The 19,633-nt window shown below is 37.5% G+C and overlaps 1 protein-coding gene across 8 annotated transcripts in view; it reads left to right on the top strand.

Moving 5' to 3' along the window:
• The window catches only part of UBE3D (ubiquitin protein ligase E3D), a 240,776-nt gene that overhangs the window by 79,386 nt on the left and 141,757 nt on the right, over positions 1–19,633 (top strand). For all 8 annotated transcript variants that reach the window (XM_047858816.1, XM_047858818.1, XM_047858819.1 and 5 more), the window contains one exon: positions 9,192–9,330. In XM_047858816.1, the coding sequence (XP_047714772.1) occupies positions 9,192–9,330 (139 nt within the window). The remainder of the gene's footprint in view (positions 1–9,191; positions 9,331–19,633) is intronic.

Here is a 19,633-nt window from a genome sequence, read left to right as displayed (position 1 = left end):
GACTCCTTAGTTACCATCTCTGTTTCATAGGAAGTAAAAATACTTCTGAGACAATAGAGAGAAGAGTAAGAGTGTAAAGCACACAGATGAGATTTCTAAGGAGGGAAGTACAGAACCACCAGCTGGTAATTATGGTTTAGAGTATGAAGGAGACAAAGGGCAAACACCAAGAGAGATGATGATGGCAGAAATATTGGCTGAAGGTCAGAGATAGAGGCAATACAAGTATAAAACTTTAAACAGATAGGAAATGTCAACATGAACTTAAGTTTAGGAATTTCTATTCTGAAAGAATCTCATAGCCATTGCAAATGGAAGAAGACTGTATGTACACTTGGTTTTACCTCTTCAGCTGGAGCAGCTGTTTCAACAGTTGAGTTGCTAGGCACAGTCAGGAATAGAATATCTTAATTTTGGAGAAACCCAACTGTTAAAACAGCTGTTTGGTCTGATTAGTAGACTTAAGCTGGCTCTGCTGAGGTTGCAAGACCTAATGGGATCATAGCACCAGGCAGATTGGCTATTATTATGATTTTATTGGACATAACAAAAATATGAATAGATGCTAGGTTGAATGCTAGGTTGGACAGGACTCTCCAAAGATGTCACATTCCCTGGTTTGTTTTGGCAAAGTGGTAAGGCAAATAATGTGGTCTTTTACCTTGTTTCAGGTTCATGGAAATTATCTGAAATAATTATGCCTCATAGTCTTTGGATGCTAACTTTTTTCCTAGCATTAAAAACAACAAAACAACAACAACAACAACAAAGAAAGCTCCCTAGTGCTATTAACATCTCTTTATTTAGTCTCTTAATAACAGATAATATGCCTGTTCAACTCACTTCAAGTAGTCAGTCGCTTATATTGTTTATTTCCTATTTTTTGTGGTCTAAGAATCCTGTTCATAGTAACCACCAAATTTGTCAACTTGTAGGCAATGCATTTTTAATATCTGGAAGAACTGTGAGTGATACGATAAAAATCTTGAATTCCAAATGTACCGTCTCAAGCACCTTTTTTCATGGAAAAGACTCCCCATTAGGTTAGTTTCAGGTAAATGAAAGACTTAAAATACTTGTTGAGGTGATTTGATTATTTCTTGCTTGAAAGACGAATTTTATTTGATATAAATATTTTAAACATTCCAAAATAGATTTCATGTTCTCTATTTTCAAAATGAAAATAGCTTTGCTTTTTATATAATCACAAATATAGTCATATTCACTGTAAACATTTAAAACAATATAGGAATATATAGTGAAAGAGAGCAAGCAGAACCCTTATACTCTCAGTCTTCACAGAAAACTGCTGTTAACATTTTGGCATTCTTCCTTGCATACATCTCATGTACATCTACATAAAGATACAGATAGGAAATTTAATTTTACATAAATTAATTTTAGCTGTATGTGTTTTTATTTTGCTTTTTTGTTTTTAGTTTCAAATTTTTATTTAAATTCCAGTTAACATACAGTGTAATGATAGTTTCAGGTGTAGAGTTTAGTGATTAGTCGCTTACATACAGTACACAGTGCTCATCACAGCAAGTGCCCTGCTTAATCCCCATCACCCATTTAGCCTACCCCCCACCCACTTTCCCTCCAGCAACCCTCCGTGTGTACTCTTAGTTACAAGTCTGTTTTATGGTTTGCATCTGTGTCTTAGGTTCATTTGTTTCTTAAATTCTTCATATGGTGAAATCATATGGTATTTGTCTTTCTCTAATGGATTTATTTTACTTAGCATAATAGTCTCTAGCTCCATCCACATTGTTGCAAATGGCAAGAATTCATTCTTTTTTATGGCTGAGTAATATTCCATTGTATATATATCTCACATCTTCTTTATCCTTTCCTCAATCACTGGACATTTGGGCTCTTTCCATAATTTGGCTATTGTTGATAATGCTGCTATAAACATCAGGGTTTATTTTATTTTTCTAAAAAAATCTTATCAGGGCACCTGGGTGGCTCAGTCAGTTAAGCATCCAACTTCAGCTTAGGTCATGATCTCACGATTCTTGGGTTCAAGCCCTGCATCAGGCTCTGTGCTGACAGCTCGGAGCCTGGAGCCTGCTTCCGATTCTGTGTTCCCCTCTCTGTCTCTGCTCCTCCCCTGCTTGTTCTCTCTCTCTCAAAATAAATAAACATTTAAAATAAATAAAATTAAAAATTAAATAAGCTTTTTTTTTTAGTTAAGAAACACTGCTTTGCTTTTTCCTATTTTCTAGGCTAAAAAATACAAGCTTTCCTCACTTTAGCATTCATAAATAATTTCTCATTATTATGAATTGGTTCAGAAGATGAAAATATTTTTTATATTCACACTATGATGTATTGCTGTTGAAAAAAATGGGACAGGTTAGCTTTTCTAGCTCTTCTAGCACTGGTAAATTTGGGTGCGTAACTACCTTTAACCAGTTTCTGAGAACAACTTCAAAATTTTTGTAGAATACTAATTTCTTGAGTATCCCATATTTAACACTTCCCCTCCTTCTCCTTCCTACTCCATTTATACACACACACACTGTATAGGGAGGATTAGACACATTTGAAGTATGAAGTTTTTTTATACCTTGGTTTCAAACATTGAAAAGCCATAGCGAAGCCAGCTACCAGAGAGAGCTCATTTCAAGTGTGTGATGGCAAGGAAAGAGAATATTATGTATTTAATACTTAAAAAAAAATCATGGCCTTTGGAGGTTTCAATGAAATTCCTCTTAGGTTCCAAAAGCTTCCATTTAATAATATTTGATTCTGCCTTGGAAAAATTAGTCAAATATTTCCCTCTTTAACTTAAGACACTTCTAGGGAATACATCTTAACTCACAAAACTTTTGAATAAAACTTTGGAGCATACTTACCAGTTTCTGAAATCCTATCTTTTTAGGGCTATGGGTAAATAATAGACATTAAATTTAGGAGACTTTCTGGCCTGACCTGGTAGAGTTTTTTTTTTTTATATTATTAAGGTATGGAAGAATCAGATTGTTACAGGGAAATTGAATTTAAGTTGATAGAAATGAATTTTCTCTATGCAAGATTACTTGGAAATTGATTTTCTTACCTTCCCTCAAATGGGTGTGGCCAGTTATGCTCTCACTCTACCAGAGTTATGTTGACGTGTGATTTCACAAAAGGTCTGAAGTCTTAAACATGAGGACATTTTCTCAAATCTAGGACGCTTGCATGGAGAACATGAGTAGCAGGTTAGTGATCTTGGCATTGAGTTCTCATCTCTCCTCATGGACACAATTTTAGTCATCGGAATTTGTCTTTTAATGGATCAGACAGAGCTAATTGTGACTTTGGGTTATGCAGTTTAGCTTATCGTAATTGCTAAGATACCAAGATTGGCCAGGCCTAATTCATCTGAACTGTTACACCATTGCCAATTGCCCTTCTGTGCAGTGTATGGATTTCCAGGAGAAGACCATCTGAGAGTGGACTTAGGAAGAGGTGTAGACAGAAGCCAGGGACACTGAAGATGACAGTGTCCATAAAAGCAGGGGAGAGTAGGGTTGGATATGGTGCAGACCACCAGGATACATCCCTTTCTGAAGCCACGGGCTGATAGAGCTCCAGTAGATCATCTCTCTCACTTCTGTTGAGACCAAACATGGTTTCACCATACATGTCAACACAGTCACTGCCAATCCTTTTGAATTGAAAAATGAAGAAAACCTCTATGTTTTATTAGGCCTAGGAAATAATGAAAGAAGTCTTACATTTTTGCTTTGTACTTTATGTGTCACAAACACTTTTCCATCCACATTGGCAAAGGACTTAAACTGTGGGACAGACTGGGCAGTGTTGATTAATGTAAGTGTTGGCTGAGTTGGCCCCCTGATGGGACAGGAAACCTAGTGGTTGCCAGTGTGAGGTTTACTTATGAGAATGTTATTAGAGTGGACCTAATTTATTACATCCCAACCCTCATATGTTGACTTCCAGTTACTCAGTAAAGTAATTAAAGGATTGGAAGTGCATTTCTCAGCCTCACTTTCAATTGACATTCTCTGGTAATGGAATGGGGTAAAAATGTGAGCCAGGAGACCTCTTCAAAAACTCTTTGAAAACTTTTCGTAAATGGTTATGTTTATTAATATGCTAACGTAAATATTATGATACATAGTTTAAGATGGAACTGCTTTTAATATTTTATAAAAAGTGGTAAATTAGAAATCAGACTTTAAAAGCAAGAGGTCTAGGAGCACCTGGGCGGCTCAGTCGGTTAAGCATCCGATTTCGGCTCAGGTCATGATCTCGCTATGCATGTTCGAGCCCCACTTTGGGCTCTGTGGTGACAGCTCAGAGCCTGGAGGTGGCTTCAGATTCAGTGTCTCCCTCTCCCCGCCCCTCCCCTGCTCGTGCTCTTTCTCTCTCTCTCAAAAATAAATAAACATTTAAAAAATCTAAAATCAAGAGTTCTTTCTCTGAGATCCATGTATCTTGAAAACATGCTAAGTAAAATAAGTCAGAAAAAAAGGTCACATAATGTATGATTCCATTAATATGAAAGAAGGACATGATTGGGCTTAGGGAATTGGGTGGTCTGAGAAATATTTTTAATTTTATTTTTTTAAAGTTTTTATTTGTTTATTTTGAGAGAGAGAGAGAGCCCCCAGGGGAAGGACAGAGAAGGACAGAAAGAATCCCGAGAAGGCACTATCCGTACAGACCCTGATGCACAGGGCTTGATCTCAGGAACCATGAGATCATGACCTGAGTGGAAACCAAGAGTTGGATACTTAACTGAGCCACTCAGGTGCTCCAGGAGCCCTTTAGTTTAAAGAGAATTGAAAAACAGTTTGAACACTTGTGACTTTAAAAACTCGATTTTTTCCTGTAGTTTTCAAAGAAGATACTGTAATTTCAAAGAAGTGCTACTCATGACTTACTGAACCTTACTTTGAAATGTATAAGCAGTAGAACTTTTCAGGTTCTATTTTTATGAATTAGTTCTTTTAAAATATTTAAATATACTGGAATTAATATGGTTTGCTATCATACATAAACAGTACATTTAGTTGTTTCTGAATTTTGTGTTCTTGACAGTATAAGAATTTATATAATTTTGATTCCCTGTCCAAATCATGTATTAAGTAGCTGTATGTTTATAATGATTCTAGCACTAAGTTGTGGTCCTTTGCTTGTTTTGGTATTTCGAGAGTTTGAATTGATGAGCTTGTCATTGTTGTAGCTTTGGAATTGAATTTTAAAAATACACAGATATAAACAGTGTTATATTTTAACATCATTAATAGGCTCTTTGCTTTCCTGATAGGTCCTTCTAGGACTGAAGAGTCCAAATCAACTACTAAAGTATGAGAAAAATGAAATTTAAGTTAAATATTTTCTTCTTGAGCTCTCTTATACGCTCTTGTTTTTTTCTTCTCTATGCAGTATGTTGGACTCATTTGAAATGTCTTAAATTTTGGTAGAGTTGTTTAATCCTGTCTATTTGTCATTTTCATGTATTACATTAAAACAAACTCTGATTTTTAGTAAACTGTATCACCTTTCTGTTCTCCCAAGTTCTTTTCTTGGTATCAATGGTGTTTGATTCATTCTCAATTTCACTATTTTTGTTAGAAGTGATGGAGAGTGACTTTTCCCCCCCTTTTCATTGCCTCTTTAAAAATAGATAGGCCATCGTTGCTTCTCTAGGGACTTTTGTCAAGGCAAAGATTGAGAAATAAGGATGGTGTGTCCTCTGCCTGCATTTTGGTCTCTTCGACTCGGGTCGCCTAGTTGACAGCTCTGGTGTCTTAGGAAAGCTTCTCCTCTCTCACCACTTTAAAAATCATCAAAATAGGTTTTAGGTAATGTTAAGTTTGTTGTTCTCTTTGAATTATCTTTTTTGTTGGTTTTATAGTGGAAGTTTACTGATTTAGGTCTAATAGTCCAGGTGTTTTTGCAGGAAATAATCCAAATTCTGGATTATTATAATCTTCTGTTTCTTAAAATGTTTATATCGTTAACAGAACTTTCTACTGATATTTGAGCCTTTGGTAGATAGTATCAAGTATCACTTTTGGCCTAATTAATACATGCCTTTAATTTTCATAACGAGTTTAGTGATTGTTTTAAGATAAACTGAATTTTAAGTATGCCGAGACCATTTCTCCATCTTTCCTTCCTGCTCTCTTTATTTCTTTCTTCCTAAATCAAAAACAAACCAAACCAAAAACAATATAAAAACATTAGCTGAAGTTTTGGGGGAAAGTTACCCATAGTTCTAACTTTCCAAAACAACTGTAATCATTTTTTCATGTATTACTTTCTGTCTTTGTCCACATATATGGTTGTTTTGTGTGATTAATATGTAGTTAAGATTATAGAGAACATTTATAAATCTTAACAATAAAAAGGTGAATCCTGGGGCTAATGAATATATGCTGTGGGAAAAGGAAGCATAAATGGATAAATGTTTAGGATAAACAAAAGGATAAATTTTAGGAATTTGAGCCATCCTAGGTCCAGCTGTGTTATCTAATTTTCAAAAATAAGGTGGTTCTAATTATTAAGAAATGAGGTATTCTGGGGCGCCTGGGTGGCGCAGTCGGTTAAGCGTCCGACTTCAGCCAGGTCACGATCTCGCGGTCCGTGAGTTCGAGCCCTGCGTCGGGCTCAGGGCTGATGGCTCAGAGCCTGGAGCCTGTTTCCGATTCTGTGTCTCCCTCTCTCTCTGCCCCTCCCCCGTTCATGCTCTGTCTCTCTCTGTCCCAAAAATAAATAAACGTTGAAAAAAAAAAAAAAAAAGAAATGAGGTATTCTAAGAAAGCTAAAATTTGCTCCATCATTTACCCTTGGGCTTTTCAATTTGTTTTTTTGATAGAATTTGTTCAGAAATACCTAGTACTTCTAGGTATAAAAGAGAATGCAATTTAGTTGGAGAGGATCATGCTTGATCTTTTCCATCACTTATCATGTGATCCAGATAATACTTTGTACCTTCATGAGCTTTAATAAGGAGAAAAATTGTTAAATCACAGAATACTTAAAGGATTAGATTAAAAATGCCAATGTTGGATTCACATGCCATGCAAATATTTGTAATTACATAGAGACATGAATAATTAACGTTTATAACTGTATCTTTTTTTGTGTAACTGTGGATATCATTAATGTGATGAATGTCCTTTTGTGTAAATTTTGGTGGTTTGATACATAGGATAGGTTGTGTGTGAACTCCAGGATCTCATGAGGAAACTGGACTTGTCCAGGAGTACGTGTCCCAGATCACTCACTGGTCAGTGACAAGGCAGTGCTAGTGTATTTTAATTTCTATTTGAGTGCCATTTTTCATCAACTACCCCATAGCCACATAGCAGCATGTTGACACCTTTGAGCAGAAGTTAAGCATTCCTTTCTCTGCACCAGAAATCACATCAACATCATGACATTAGTTGGTTTCCTTTTATAAGAATAACACTTGGAAAATAAATTAAATTATTGAACATAAAAATGTAAGTGAGGTGTATTTTATTACAGCCAATAAAAGGTTAATACCTGGGAGTGTCTGAGGAAAAACAACTAATCTAATCTTCCATACTGGGTAACAAAAGTTAGAGGAATCCACAGGTTATTCTTGCTTATGACTGATCTAGAATGAATCAGAGATGCAGACACAGCCCAAATGAGAATACAAGTAGGGTGGTGGTATGGTAGTAGGATACAAATAATGGTATTAGGCATGTAGTTCTTGTAGAGGAAGCAAGAGGATGTCTCTAAGGAAATGATACTTAAGTGGGTTTTGCAGGATGAACAGAAGTTCACCAGGTAGCCTGCAGCCTTCCAGGCCCAGAAAACTGCATGAGCATGGTGTGGTTAGTGTATGCAGTTCAGGGAACAGAAATGGTTTGTGGAGGGCATAAGAAAGGTGGTAGAGAGAATGAGTTTAGAGCCACTGCACTGGTCCTACATTTGGCTTTTACCAAAGACAGCAAGATTTTTGTTTCCACGCCAGAGAAATGTTGAAAATGTTGTATAATTAATGAAAGGAGAAAGAATAACATAACCAATCAATATAAAATAATGGAGAAGTGTTTTTAAAACACAGAGAAGACAATCACATGTGGCCTTGCTGAAAAGGGACTATTTTGAGGGAAAGTGGGCAGTGTCCTATTCCAGTCTGACTAGTAGGCAAATGCTTCAGAGAGTTAATTTCCCAACCCACATCAGAAATGTATGTATATACATACATACATACACACACACACACACACACACACACACACACACACACACATATATATTTCTTTTTAAAAAATTAGGACAGTGTTAAGAGACATGTTGATAGGGGCACAGACAGGAAATACTCAAGTAAATAAAAGATTTGACAGCATAAGACACATCCTATTCTTATTACATTGTTTTCCCATAATGATTATCTGATTTTCCATTTTAAGTACTATATGGGAAGCCAGGAAATCAGGATTCTAGACATAGCCATATCATCTTCTAAACATGTATCTCATCCCAGAGAAGTCTCTTTACTTTTCTAGCCTTCACTTTCCTCATTTCTTGAATGAAAGAATTTTCTAGTAGGTTCAACAGGATGTAGCAGAGATGTTTCATAGGCTACTTTGAAAGATGAAGGGAGCCTCCTGCCAACCTTACCCCCTCCAACAGAGCAGCTTTGCATTTATTTATATTGTAAATGGAGCTTTTACAAGATTTTTTGATAAAAGTATTACATCACTTTTTAAAGGTTTGAAAATCAGCTAACTAGAAACTTGATAGGGCATATCCAGCTCAGAAACAATTTGCACATCTGTAGAAGGAGGATAGCAACAGTTCTATTTCGTAGGTATCAGAGGGTTGAACAAGATGTTACATGGAGAAGAGGGCACAGAATATAGGAAGCATTCGATATGTTAGCTATTATCCATTCCCCACCCCAAATAGGTCCCTTACAAATAAGACTGCATTTCATGTCTTATTTGTACTCTTTGAGTATGAAATGTTGACTCGAAAAAATTGCCTAACCCATCTGTTTTGTATCAAAAACACTATAAAAATGTCTTGGACATTTACTTTGTGAATATTTACTATAGCCATTTTATTTCTGTTTTTTTGTGCATTGCATCTTCTTCCACGTTTGAAAGTCGTCTTCTTTCCATCAGGTTTTTGAAATAATTATGACCAGATGTTATTGTGAAATTATACGTATCAATGTGTTTCAGGCTTTCCAGTGCATGGGAAAGTGACATCAGCATCCACACTCTAACCCTGCCCTCTGCAACCTGCTTAGAGCTGCTGCTGATATTATCCAGGAACAACGCCACGCTACCTCCATCGCTTCGCTATATGAATTCCTTTCAGGTAGGAACAGCTCCTTTACCCTGGTATGATTTTTCAGTTTCACTTGTGAATTGTTTTTTGAGGATCTTGTGTTTCATAGGAGATAGCTCGCAGAACCCAGAGTTCCAGATGATAATAATAATAAGCACAATAAGCTCAGAACTGATTAGGTAATTGTCCAGTCGTGGCAGAACCCATATCTGTCTAACCCCAGAGTTTGTTCTCTTAACCTCCACCTCTCCTGCCTCTGAGAAAAATGGCAAGCATCTGACAAAGACACTGTGAATGCGTTTTCCTTTTCCTAGCTTTGCCCTAGAACAAAGATTTTCAACCATTATGAGTAGCTTTGCTACCCTTAGCTTGCAACCAAATCGCCAAATAGATGTTTAAGTTAAGCTGATGGTGTTCTACCCACTTCTGGCACCTTTTCCCTCTCTGCCAGGTTCTTCCCTCATCACTTTGACCCTCCTCTGGATTTTTATCAGGACATGGTCACAGTAAGACAAACAGGACAGAACAGCATATGTGGTCTGATCAACAGGAAGACCTCCTTCCTAGTAGGCAGCTAATTGTCAATGAGATGGCAAATGAGAGTTAAGGTGTTAACTATTTGCTTAAGTTTATGATCCCGTAGCTACTGAATGTATCATTGAACTTATCTATGACTCTTGACAATGGAAAAATACTCATAAGCTCTCTGAGGCTTGTGAGACGGCCACATGCATTGCTGAGAAATGAGTAAACATGGGTTGGCTCTACCTCTGAAGTATTGTGGCTGTATCCTAAGATAACTTCAGGATCAGTGTATATTGCTTGATATACCTCTGTGGTAAAACAAGATGTGGATTTTCCTATGAAGTATACCTCAGGAAATTGTTTGTAAAAATTGCTTCAAGGGAATGCTTCCAAACTCATTTTACAAGGCCAGCATCCGCCGATACTAAAACTAGACAAGAATACCACTAGAAAAGAAAATTATCGGTCAATAATCCTGATGAACATAGATTCAGAAGTCCTCAACAAAATATTAGCAAACCAAATTCAACATACATTAAAAGGATCATACACCATGACCAGATGGCATTTATTCCAGGGTTGCAAGGATGGTTCAGCATCTGCAAATCACTGTTAATACACCACATTAACAAAATGAAGGATAAAAATTATATGATCATTCAATAGATTTAGAAAAAGCATTTGACAAAATTCAACATCCATTTATGATAAAAACTCTCAATAAAGTGTGTATACAGGGAACATATCTCAAAATAATAAAGGCCATAATATGACAAGCACACAGCTAACATTATACTCAATGATAAGATCAGAAATAAGATAGCGATGCTCACTGTCCCCTCCCCGCCCACCTACTGTGTTCAACATAGAATTGGAAGTCCTAGCCAAAACAGTTAGGCAAGAGAAAGAAATAAGAAGGATCCAAATTAGAAAGGGAAAGAAGTAAAACTATTTGCAGAAGATGTATCACATAGAGAAAATCCTAAAGAGTCTACCAAAAACTGGAAGAATTAGTTGCAGGATACAAAATCACTATACAAAAATCTGTTGTGTATCTATATACTGATAACAAACTATCAGAGAAATTAAGAAAACAATCCCATTTCCAATTGCATCAAAAAGAATAAAATACCTAGGAATAAATTTAGTCAAGGTAAAGGACCTATACACTGAAGGCTATAAGACATTAATGAAAGTAATTGAAAAAGAAATAAGTGAGCAGATATTTTGTGCTCATGATTGGGAAGAATTGATATTGTTAAAATATCCATACCACCCAGTGCAACCTACACATTCAATACAACCCCTGTCAAAATTCCAACGACATTTTTCACAGAACTAGACAAAGAATTCTTAAATTTATGTGGAACCATAAAAGACCCTGAATAGCCAAAGTAATCTTGACAAATAAGAACAAAGCTAGAAGTATTATACTTCTGATTTTAAACTATATTACAAAGTTATAGTAATCAAAACAGACACATAGATCAGTGGAACAGGAGAGAGAGTCCAGCAATAACCCATGTATATATGATCAATTAATTTATGACAGAGAAGCCAAAAATATACAATGCGAAAGTCTCTTCAATGAATGAAATGTAATATGGGGACAGTCTCTTGAGTGAATGTTGGGAGAACTGGACAGCCACAGCAAAAGAATGAAACTGGACCATCTCAAAACTTAACTCAAAATGGATTAAACACTTGAATGTAAGGCCTGAAACCATAAAACTCCTAGAAGAAAACATAGGCAGTAAGTTCCTTGACATTGGTCTTTGTGATGGATGGTTTGTCTTTTTTTTTTTTTTTTTTTTTTTTTTTGAGAGAGAGTGAATGTGAGCAGAGGAGGGGCAGAGGGAGAGGGATAGAGAGAATCTTAACCAGGTTCAACACCCAGCATGGACACTGGTCTCAGTCTCACAATCATGAGATCATGACCTGATCTGAAATCAGGAGTCAGATGCCCAACTGACTGAGCCACCCAGGCACCCCAGTGATGATTTTTTCATCTGACACCAAAAGCAAAAATAAACAAGGGGATCTACATTAAACTGAAATGCTTCTGCACTGTAAAGGAAACCATCAACAAAATGAAAAGGTAACCTAACTAAATGGGAGAAAATATTTGCAAATCATAAATCTGGTTAATATCCAAAATATATAAATAATTCATACAACTCAGTAGCAAAAAAACCCACTCTAATTAAGAAAAAAGTCTGAACAGACATGTTTCCACAGAAGTCATACAGATGGCCAACATGAAAAGATGCTCAGCATCAAAATTCTTCAATAAATTTCATATTAAAAAAATAAAAATAAATTAAAATTAAAATTAAAAAGTAACTTCAAAAGTCTTCAGAGAAATGCACATTGAAACTACAATGAGCTATCATCTTACACCTGTTAGGATGGCTATCATCAAAAATATAAGAAAGAACCAAGTGTTGGCAAGGAGGTGGAGAAAAGGGAACCGTTATGCACTGTTGGTGGAATTGTATATTGGTGTAGCCACTGTGGAAAACGGAAACCTGTTGGGCGAAAATTTAAAAACAGAACTACCATATGATCCAGCAATTCCACTACGGGGTGTTGATCCAAAGACAATGAAAACATTAACTCAAAAAGATATATGCATCCCCATGTTCATTGCAGCGTTATTTACAATAGCCAAGATATGGAAGCAAACTAAGGGTCCATCTGTGGATGATGGATAAAGAAGTTGTGGGGTATATATGCAATTCAACCATTAAAAAAGAATACAACTCTATATTGTGATAACACGGATGGACCTAGAGGGGATTATGCTAAGTGAGATAGAGATAGACAAATACCATATGTTTTCATTTATATGTGGATTCTAAAAGACAAAACGCAAACCAAAGATAACCAAGCTCATGGGTACAGAGAGGGCAGACTGGGTGGAGGTGATCAAAAGGTACAAAGTTCCAGGTATAAAATAGGTAAGTCCTGGGGATATAGTATACAGTGTAGTGACTATAGTTAATAATACTATATTGCATATTTGAAAGATGCTAACAGATTAGATCTTAAAAGTTCTCATCACAAGAAAAAAAATTTTTTGTAACTGGGATGGTGATGGATGTTAACTAGACTTATTGTGATGATCATTTTGCCATGTATATAAATACGAAATCATGTTTTACACCTGAAACTAATATAATGTTACATGTCAAACATCAATTAAAAGTATTTTTTAAATAACTGCTCCATTCTAATTCACAACCATATTCTCCTTGTAATCTGTTATGTTTGATTTTCTTCAATACCAATTCATATTTTGGCCTTGGTGTACCTGTTTTATTAATCAGTACTTGATTCAGCCTCAGCCCTGAACTGACCTTTGAGAACATCTTCTTCTGTAGGAGAGGGAACTGAGATTCAGAAAGATGGAGTGAGTTGGCCAGGGAAATCCTACCATGTTAGAGACAGAGCTGGACTCACCAGGCTTGTGCCCCAGTAACTCCGCCTGCACCTAAATGCAGAACTTGCTGACGTCCTGGGATGTGGAATGTGTGTGATTTATAGATGGAGGCACCTTAGTTTACAGTATTTCTTTTAAGTTTTGCTCATTGGGTCGAACATTGAGTAACATAAAAGTTTGTGTTTGCCCACAAACATTTATGGAGGGAGATACAAGAAACTGAATAGTGGTTATCTTTGGGAAGCAAGGTTAGAAGACAGTTACTATTTATTTCACTTTCTCATGTACTGTTTGAAATGTTTATATGATGGGTGAGTGGGGATCAAGAGAGATGACTTCTAACTTTGAGGGTTTTACAGCCTTTGGGGGAGAGAGAACAATCATCCCATGTGTGATAGAAATTGGGGATAATTTTATTACAAAGTAGCCTTAACTCAAGCCTTAAAGAGACTGAAGGTAAAAGAATAATTTAAACTGGCTATGGGAAAATTGAGAGGAGGCCCAATCTGTATTCTCCATGAGAACAGAGGAGGTCTTAATCCCTTCAAGGATCTTAACTCAGGCTCAGGTAGACACATGGGCATGAAAGCCATGCTTGCTCTCATGGCGTGAGTGCCTCCTCATAGCAGCTTAACCACAGGAGCTCTGTTACTGAATATCCCTCTCTACTAGTGATTATACTTCCTCTGCTTTCAGTCTGTTTGCTGAATATTATTAATCAGGAACACAGACACTTTCCCAGTTTCCAAGGTTCAGAGAAACTTGGCACAAGTTCACGAACAATGTCTGCTAAAGCGATGTAGTCCCTGCTGCTACCCCTGGAAATACGCATTCTTATCAGGAACATACCAGGAATCGACTTCCTCATGCAGGTCTTCACTGCAAGATAAAGGATCAGTGAAGAAGGGGAGGATGTCTGTCAGGATTAGAAAGAGATGCTCTGCTTTTTCATCTTTGTAACACCTACTTAATCATTTATTACAATGGCAAGGAACAGGGCTGCTAATTTTGCCCATATTTGGGATTTACTCTTTCAGTTGGAAATTCACAGTAACACACATCTTTTAAAGTGCTGTACTGGCAAGAGCTATAAAATAGTAGAATGACACTTGTTAAGATACCATCTTTACATTTCCAATTCTCTTACCTTCTAGGCCAAGTTAGTTAACTGTGAGCACAGCTACTTTTTTTGTAAAAATGTTATTTTAGGTTTTCCAAGGATTCAAATGGCACTCCTGCTTGAGCTGTTATCACTGCCAAATCCCAAAAGGAAAGGTTTATCTTATTAATTAGAGCTATTTACATATATGAAATTCTAACTTCTTAAATTACAGTGTAGCCAATAGGGATATCGTTTGGTGGTTTTGTTATAATTTTAACTTCTGTGTTACCAGCATATCTTAATATCCATAGTGTGATTATAAGCAAACAGAATGCAGGATTTGGTTGAGAATCACTGATGGATTGCTAAGTGCATACGATAGTTGTTGTGCCCCAAGAAGAAGAATGGACTTAGAAGAATTTTAAGCTGGGAATGAAATTCTTCTGTGACCTTCCTCTTGCAATGAGAATAAAATCCAAACATTGTATCAGAAACCAGATCTGACTTTGGTGTTCTTGTTGTATACTTAATCAGGCCAGAGGTCCCAAAGGCCCCCAGCTGAGCATTGTTTTCCCAACTTACACATGCTTCCATTTCCACGTTTAGAGACATGGAGTAACTAAGTAGTAACATGGCAGAGGGCTCCATTAATAGACTGAGCCATCTGGCTAAACTCTCTCCCTTAACTTCTGGCTTGACTCCCTACCACTGAGAATTCTCAAGATGAGTCTTCCTTGGAAACTTATACTCAGCTGAGAGATAAGGAGTGATCCACTGCGAGCCCTGAGCTGAGGAAACCTTTTTTGTTCTTTCCCATACCTTACCTCATTAACTCCAGCTCCATCAGCTACTCCAGGCCTTCCCAGCTGTGCAGATGGCATTTCTAAGGGCATAGAGCACCCAAATTAAAGCTTTTTTGTTTCCCACAGGTTGATAGCTGTGTTCTACAGTTACTGTAAATGTTTTCACAGACATTATCCTTATTATTATTATTATTATTATTATTATTATTAATATCGTCCTTTAGAGAACCACAGCCTTCAAATGTGGGAGCAGTGTAACATTCTCAAGCATTATGGGTCCTGGCAAAAAAGTTGAGCCTCATCAGATTAGAGTTTTATGTGTATGTTGTGTGGTTGAATTACATAGTGACAATATGTAGAGAGGAAGAAACAGAAAAGCTTTATAGGCCTTATCTATTACCATCTGATAGTTAGGGTTGGTCAGGGATATTTTCTCAGCTCCAGAAGGATTTGAAATCATACAGTATTCACTGGGGAAGGGTAAACTAGATGAAGCATCTTGAATAAGGGCGCTCTATACTGTTTAGAGCAGGAAATTCTCATTTATGTTACTTGATTTTTAAGAAATCCACTGATAGTTGAATTTCATCATTTCCATGATATAAAAACCATATATTCAACTTCTCAATTGTTCAAAAATTAATAATTTTACAAATAATTCTCCCATCCAGCCACTTTCCCACCACCTGCTAATATCTCTGTCATGAGAGAAGAAGAAAGGAAAATAACATGTGAAAATTTGGTTTAATCATTTGGCCATTTGTTGGCATCTCAGGTAAAAAGTGCTTATGGTACAGTAGTATGTAATCTATAGGGGATCTAAGAAATCGTTAGGCAAAGGCCTGAGAACTTTACAGATGATTAGCAACAAAGGGCTACAGAGAAGAGAAAGTGAAGTTTCTTTTTTTCATCTCCTTTTAGGCAGCACACAACATAGATGGCCTTATCTGTCTATTACATGCCATGTTCATCTCTGCCTTTTAAAGTAACATTTTACAAAATGATTATTAAAAGATCATCACTTTCATGATAAAAAACAGAAAAGTATAAGGAAAATTAAACTCACTAGGAATAACCAATATTGGCATTGTAGAGTAATTCTTGTTAGTGTTTTTTCTGTATGCTTTGAGAACGCATGTGCACACATACATACACAAGTACAAATATATTTTAGTATAAAACTGGCCTCATTGGAATGGAGAATGAGATTCTGGCAGTATTCTCTTTCCTTTGCTTAATCTTCTGACATGAAGACAGTCTTCCTGGAGACTGTTAAAGGACCTTGGGGGACTTTTGTATAAAGGTCCTGTTATTAGGTGAGCATGGATAAGGTGGGAGGCTGCGAGCCACGGCAGATGTCCAAGGGTTGCTGCAGATGTAACAGGAGGCAGATAGACCTGCATCAAGATGGGCAGACACTTGCCAGAATTTGTGCTCAGCTCTCATGGTAATCCTTATGTGCATTCCAGAGAATTAAGAGAGTAGTGTTGGCACACTCAACTCCTGAGAAGTGTCAGCCTTTTGGTTTTTTCCTGCTAATTCCTTTGTCCTTGGTGGGCAGAGATAATCAGGAGTTGAGTGCTACTCATTATATTTAGGGAATCCAGTCTCAGAAATAGTGATTACTGCTCCATTTTCAGTCTCTCCTCTAAACAGATTTCTGAGTGTTGGCTTCAGCAATTTGGGTGTGAAAAGGACGTTGCCTTCTTCATCCCTTTTTGCCCTGCAGGGCGCTCTTGGTTTGGGAAAATGAGTAGGTATCCTTAGTTTAATACGGTTCTCTAGTATGGATTCTCCCTTCCTCTGACTCCTTTCACATCCAACTGTCATTCTGCCCTACTCTAGAGAGAGCTTGGAGGATGCGGCCAGGCAGAGAGCCAGCTAGAAGCCACTCACCCCGCGCATGTTCCCCGCCACATATCCCTCTTCTCAGGAATTTCTATCCCTACCTAGGAGTTAGGGTTGTAGACAGAGCAGGATAGTTCCCAGGATGTGCATGGCACTGGCCTGTACTCTGAGGAGCTGCTACTTGGTAGGGGAGCTTGACTGGGCTGGCTTTGTCCTTATTGAGAGAAGCAGGAATGGGGTATAGCCCAGAAAGTAAATAATTATGTCTCTTGGGGTGTCTGGGCGGCTCAGTTGGTTAAGCGTCTGACTTTGGCTCAGGTCACGATGTCATGGTTCATGAGTTCATGAGCCTACTTTGGATTCTGTGTCTCCCTCACTCTCTGCCCCTCCCCCACTCATGCTCTGTCTCTCTCCCCCTCTCTCTCTCTCAAAAATAAACATTAAAAAGAAATAAAAAATAGTAATTATGTCTCTTGTTTTGTTTGCTTGTTTTAATATATTAACTTCCCCACCCCCTGCCCCTACTCTAAAAGAAGTGCATACTCATGGCAGAAAATGTGGTTTTCATTACAAAATAATACATATTTGCACTTTTAGCCTAAAAAAATAGAATCTTATAATTAAACCAACTACATCCTAGTCCATTTCAGCCCATCTGTCCTTCTAGACATGGTGGGGAGAGAAGGCCTGATGGCACAGCCTGGCAGGCTCTCAGCAACCTTTGTGATTTGAGGGCACTCACTCTCTCTGCACTTCTAACTCTGAAATCCTAGTGAGGAAGACTGGAAGACAAACAGGGTCTAATTCTGCAATGATGGGATTATGGCTGTATTGATTCTTACATGTCAGGATCCATGGGAAGCTTGTTTGAAATTCAGGTCTCTGGTCAGTAACTCTGGAGGAGAGCCCAGGAATCTGCATTGTAACAAAAAGCCAAAGTGTTTCTAATAAAGCGGTTCCAGGACCAAGGTATGAAACACTTGTATGATAACAGAATATACTCCCAATAAATGTAAAGGGAAAAAATCTTTTAATTATGATGAACACCTGGTTCATGAACTCAGGTTAATTATTTTCCTCATCACTTTTCATTATTCACCTGCACTTAACACAATCCCTGACTTTTGAAGTAACCTGAAGCATTGTCATGGTGTTTATATTTTTTCTTTTACTTGTTTTCTTCTACCATGGCCCCTCCGTTTTACAGTCAGGTGCTTTGTAAAATTCAGGTGTTAGTTACCTCTCCAAGTCATCTTGCTGCCACTCAGTTATGCACACCTAACATCCCAGTATCTCACAGCCTCTGAGTTTCTTCCTTCCTTCAGGGATGTGCAACCTCTTGACTCCTCTCTCCTTCTCAAGGCAAGTCTAGTCTGGCAGGACACTCAAGGTGTAGCGTAGTCTTAGATCTGCCACCAACTGGACTTGCAAACCTGGTCTAGTTAGGTAACACGTACGGGTCCCAGTTTCTTTATCTGTACATTGAGGGGATTGGGTTAGATTATAAAGTTCCTTTAAAGTACGTGCACACAGAATCATTTTGTCTGCTCCCAGCTATTCATAATTTATCCACCAAGGCTGAATAGTATAACTTTGATCCTTAAAGGGACTAGGTTCTTATTTCTCCTGAACATCTTGAAAGTGTGTAACTGAGGAAAAGAATAGATGAAACCACATTATGTGTTTTTGTCTTTTTCTCTCCAAGAGAATGGAATCCATATTACAAGACCTTCCTAGTAGCTACAAAGAAGGGTCAGGAATGATGGGAGTAGAGACTGTGTGGCCCTCGGCTCTTCCAGCCTGAGAGACCCAGATCACTCCTTCATGAGAAGACCCTGGTAGATGGACCGTTAGAGAAAAGGAAGAGGAAGAAAGTTGGGATATTCTCTGGACAGCCCAAGCTTAACTTCTCTGCTTTCCTTTTCCTTCTCTACTCTCCCTCAGGCTTCTAGTACTTTCAAGTTTGCCTCTTGTTTCCAACTCTGGATCCTGGTCCACATTGAAACATTTGTGACTTAGGAATTTTCCAGTGGTTTTACATTTGCATTTATTTGTAAATAAATAAATTATAAATGATTGCTTATTCCAAGAAACTTTTGGAAAATGTGGGCCTTTCCTCTTGCCTGGAGCTATAGTAACAAGAGGACTTGGCTCTTTCTCACACATTTAGCACGACTGTGTTCAGTCAAGTGGCTTCCTGGTGGTGGGTCTTCCTTCCTTGGAAAGGAGGCTAAAGATATATGTCTGCTTTTAGAAATAAAGTAGCATCAAGATGGAAATGACTGAACATGCTTATCCCATAGAGGAAGCTACTGTGTTGTTCACAGGAGCTTTGCTGGCTGGAGGGGGAAACAGCAGCCTGGGAATGATGCCAACCTTTAAGGGAATGATGGATTGCAAAGTGGAACTGCTCTAAGTCTCCATTGAGAACCTCTTGTGAGCCCTCCTAGAAACGACAAATAGCTTAATCAAAGTGAAATGATTTAGAACAGGAAAGGTGTTAGGGCACTAGGCCAAAAGAATGGTGAGAAACAAAATGAAGTTATTTTATTGTCCTTTCCATCCTTGCTCTTCTATTTTTTAATTTTTGTTAATGTTTATTTATTTTTGAGA

The sequence above is a fragment of the Prionailurus viverrinus genome, chromosome B2, assembly GCF_022837055.1.
Source record: "Prionailurus viverrinus isolate Anna chromosome B2, UM_Priviv_1.0, whole genome shotgun sequence".
Classification (NCBI taxonomy): domain Eukaryota; kingdom Metazoa; phylum Chordata; class Mammalia; order Carnivora; family Felidae; genus Prionailurus; species Prionailurus viverrinus.
The sequence above is the reverse complement of the archived record's forward strand: the minus strand, read 5'-3'. Positions and strand labels throughout refer to the sequence as shown.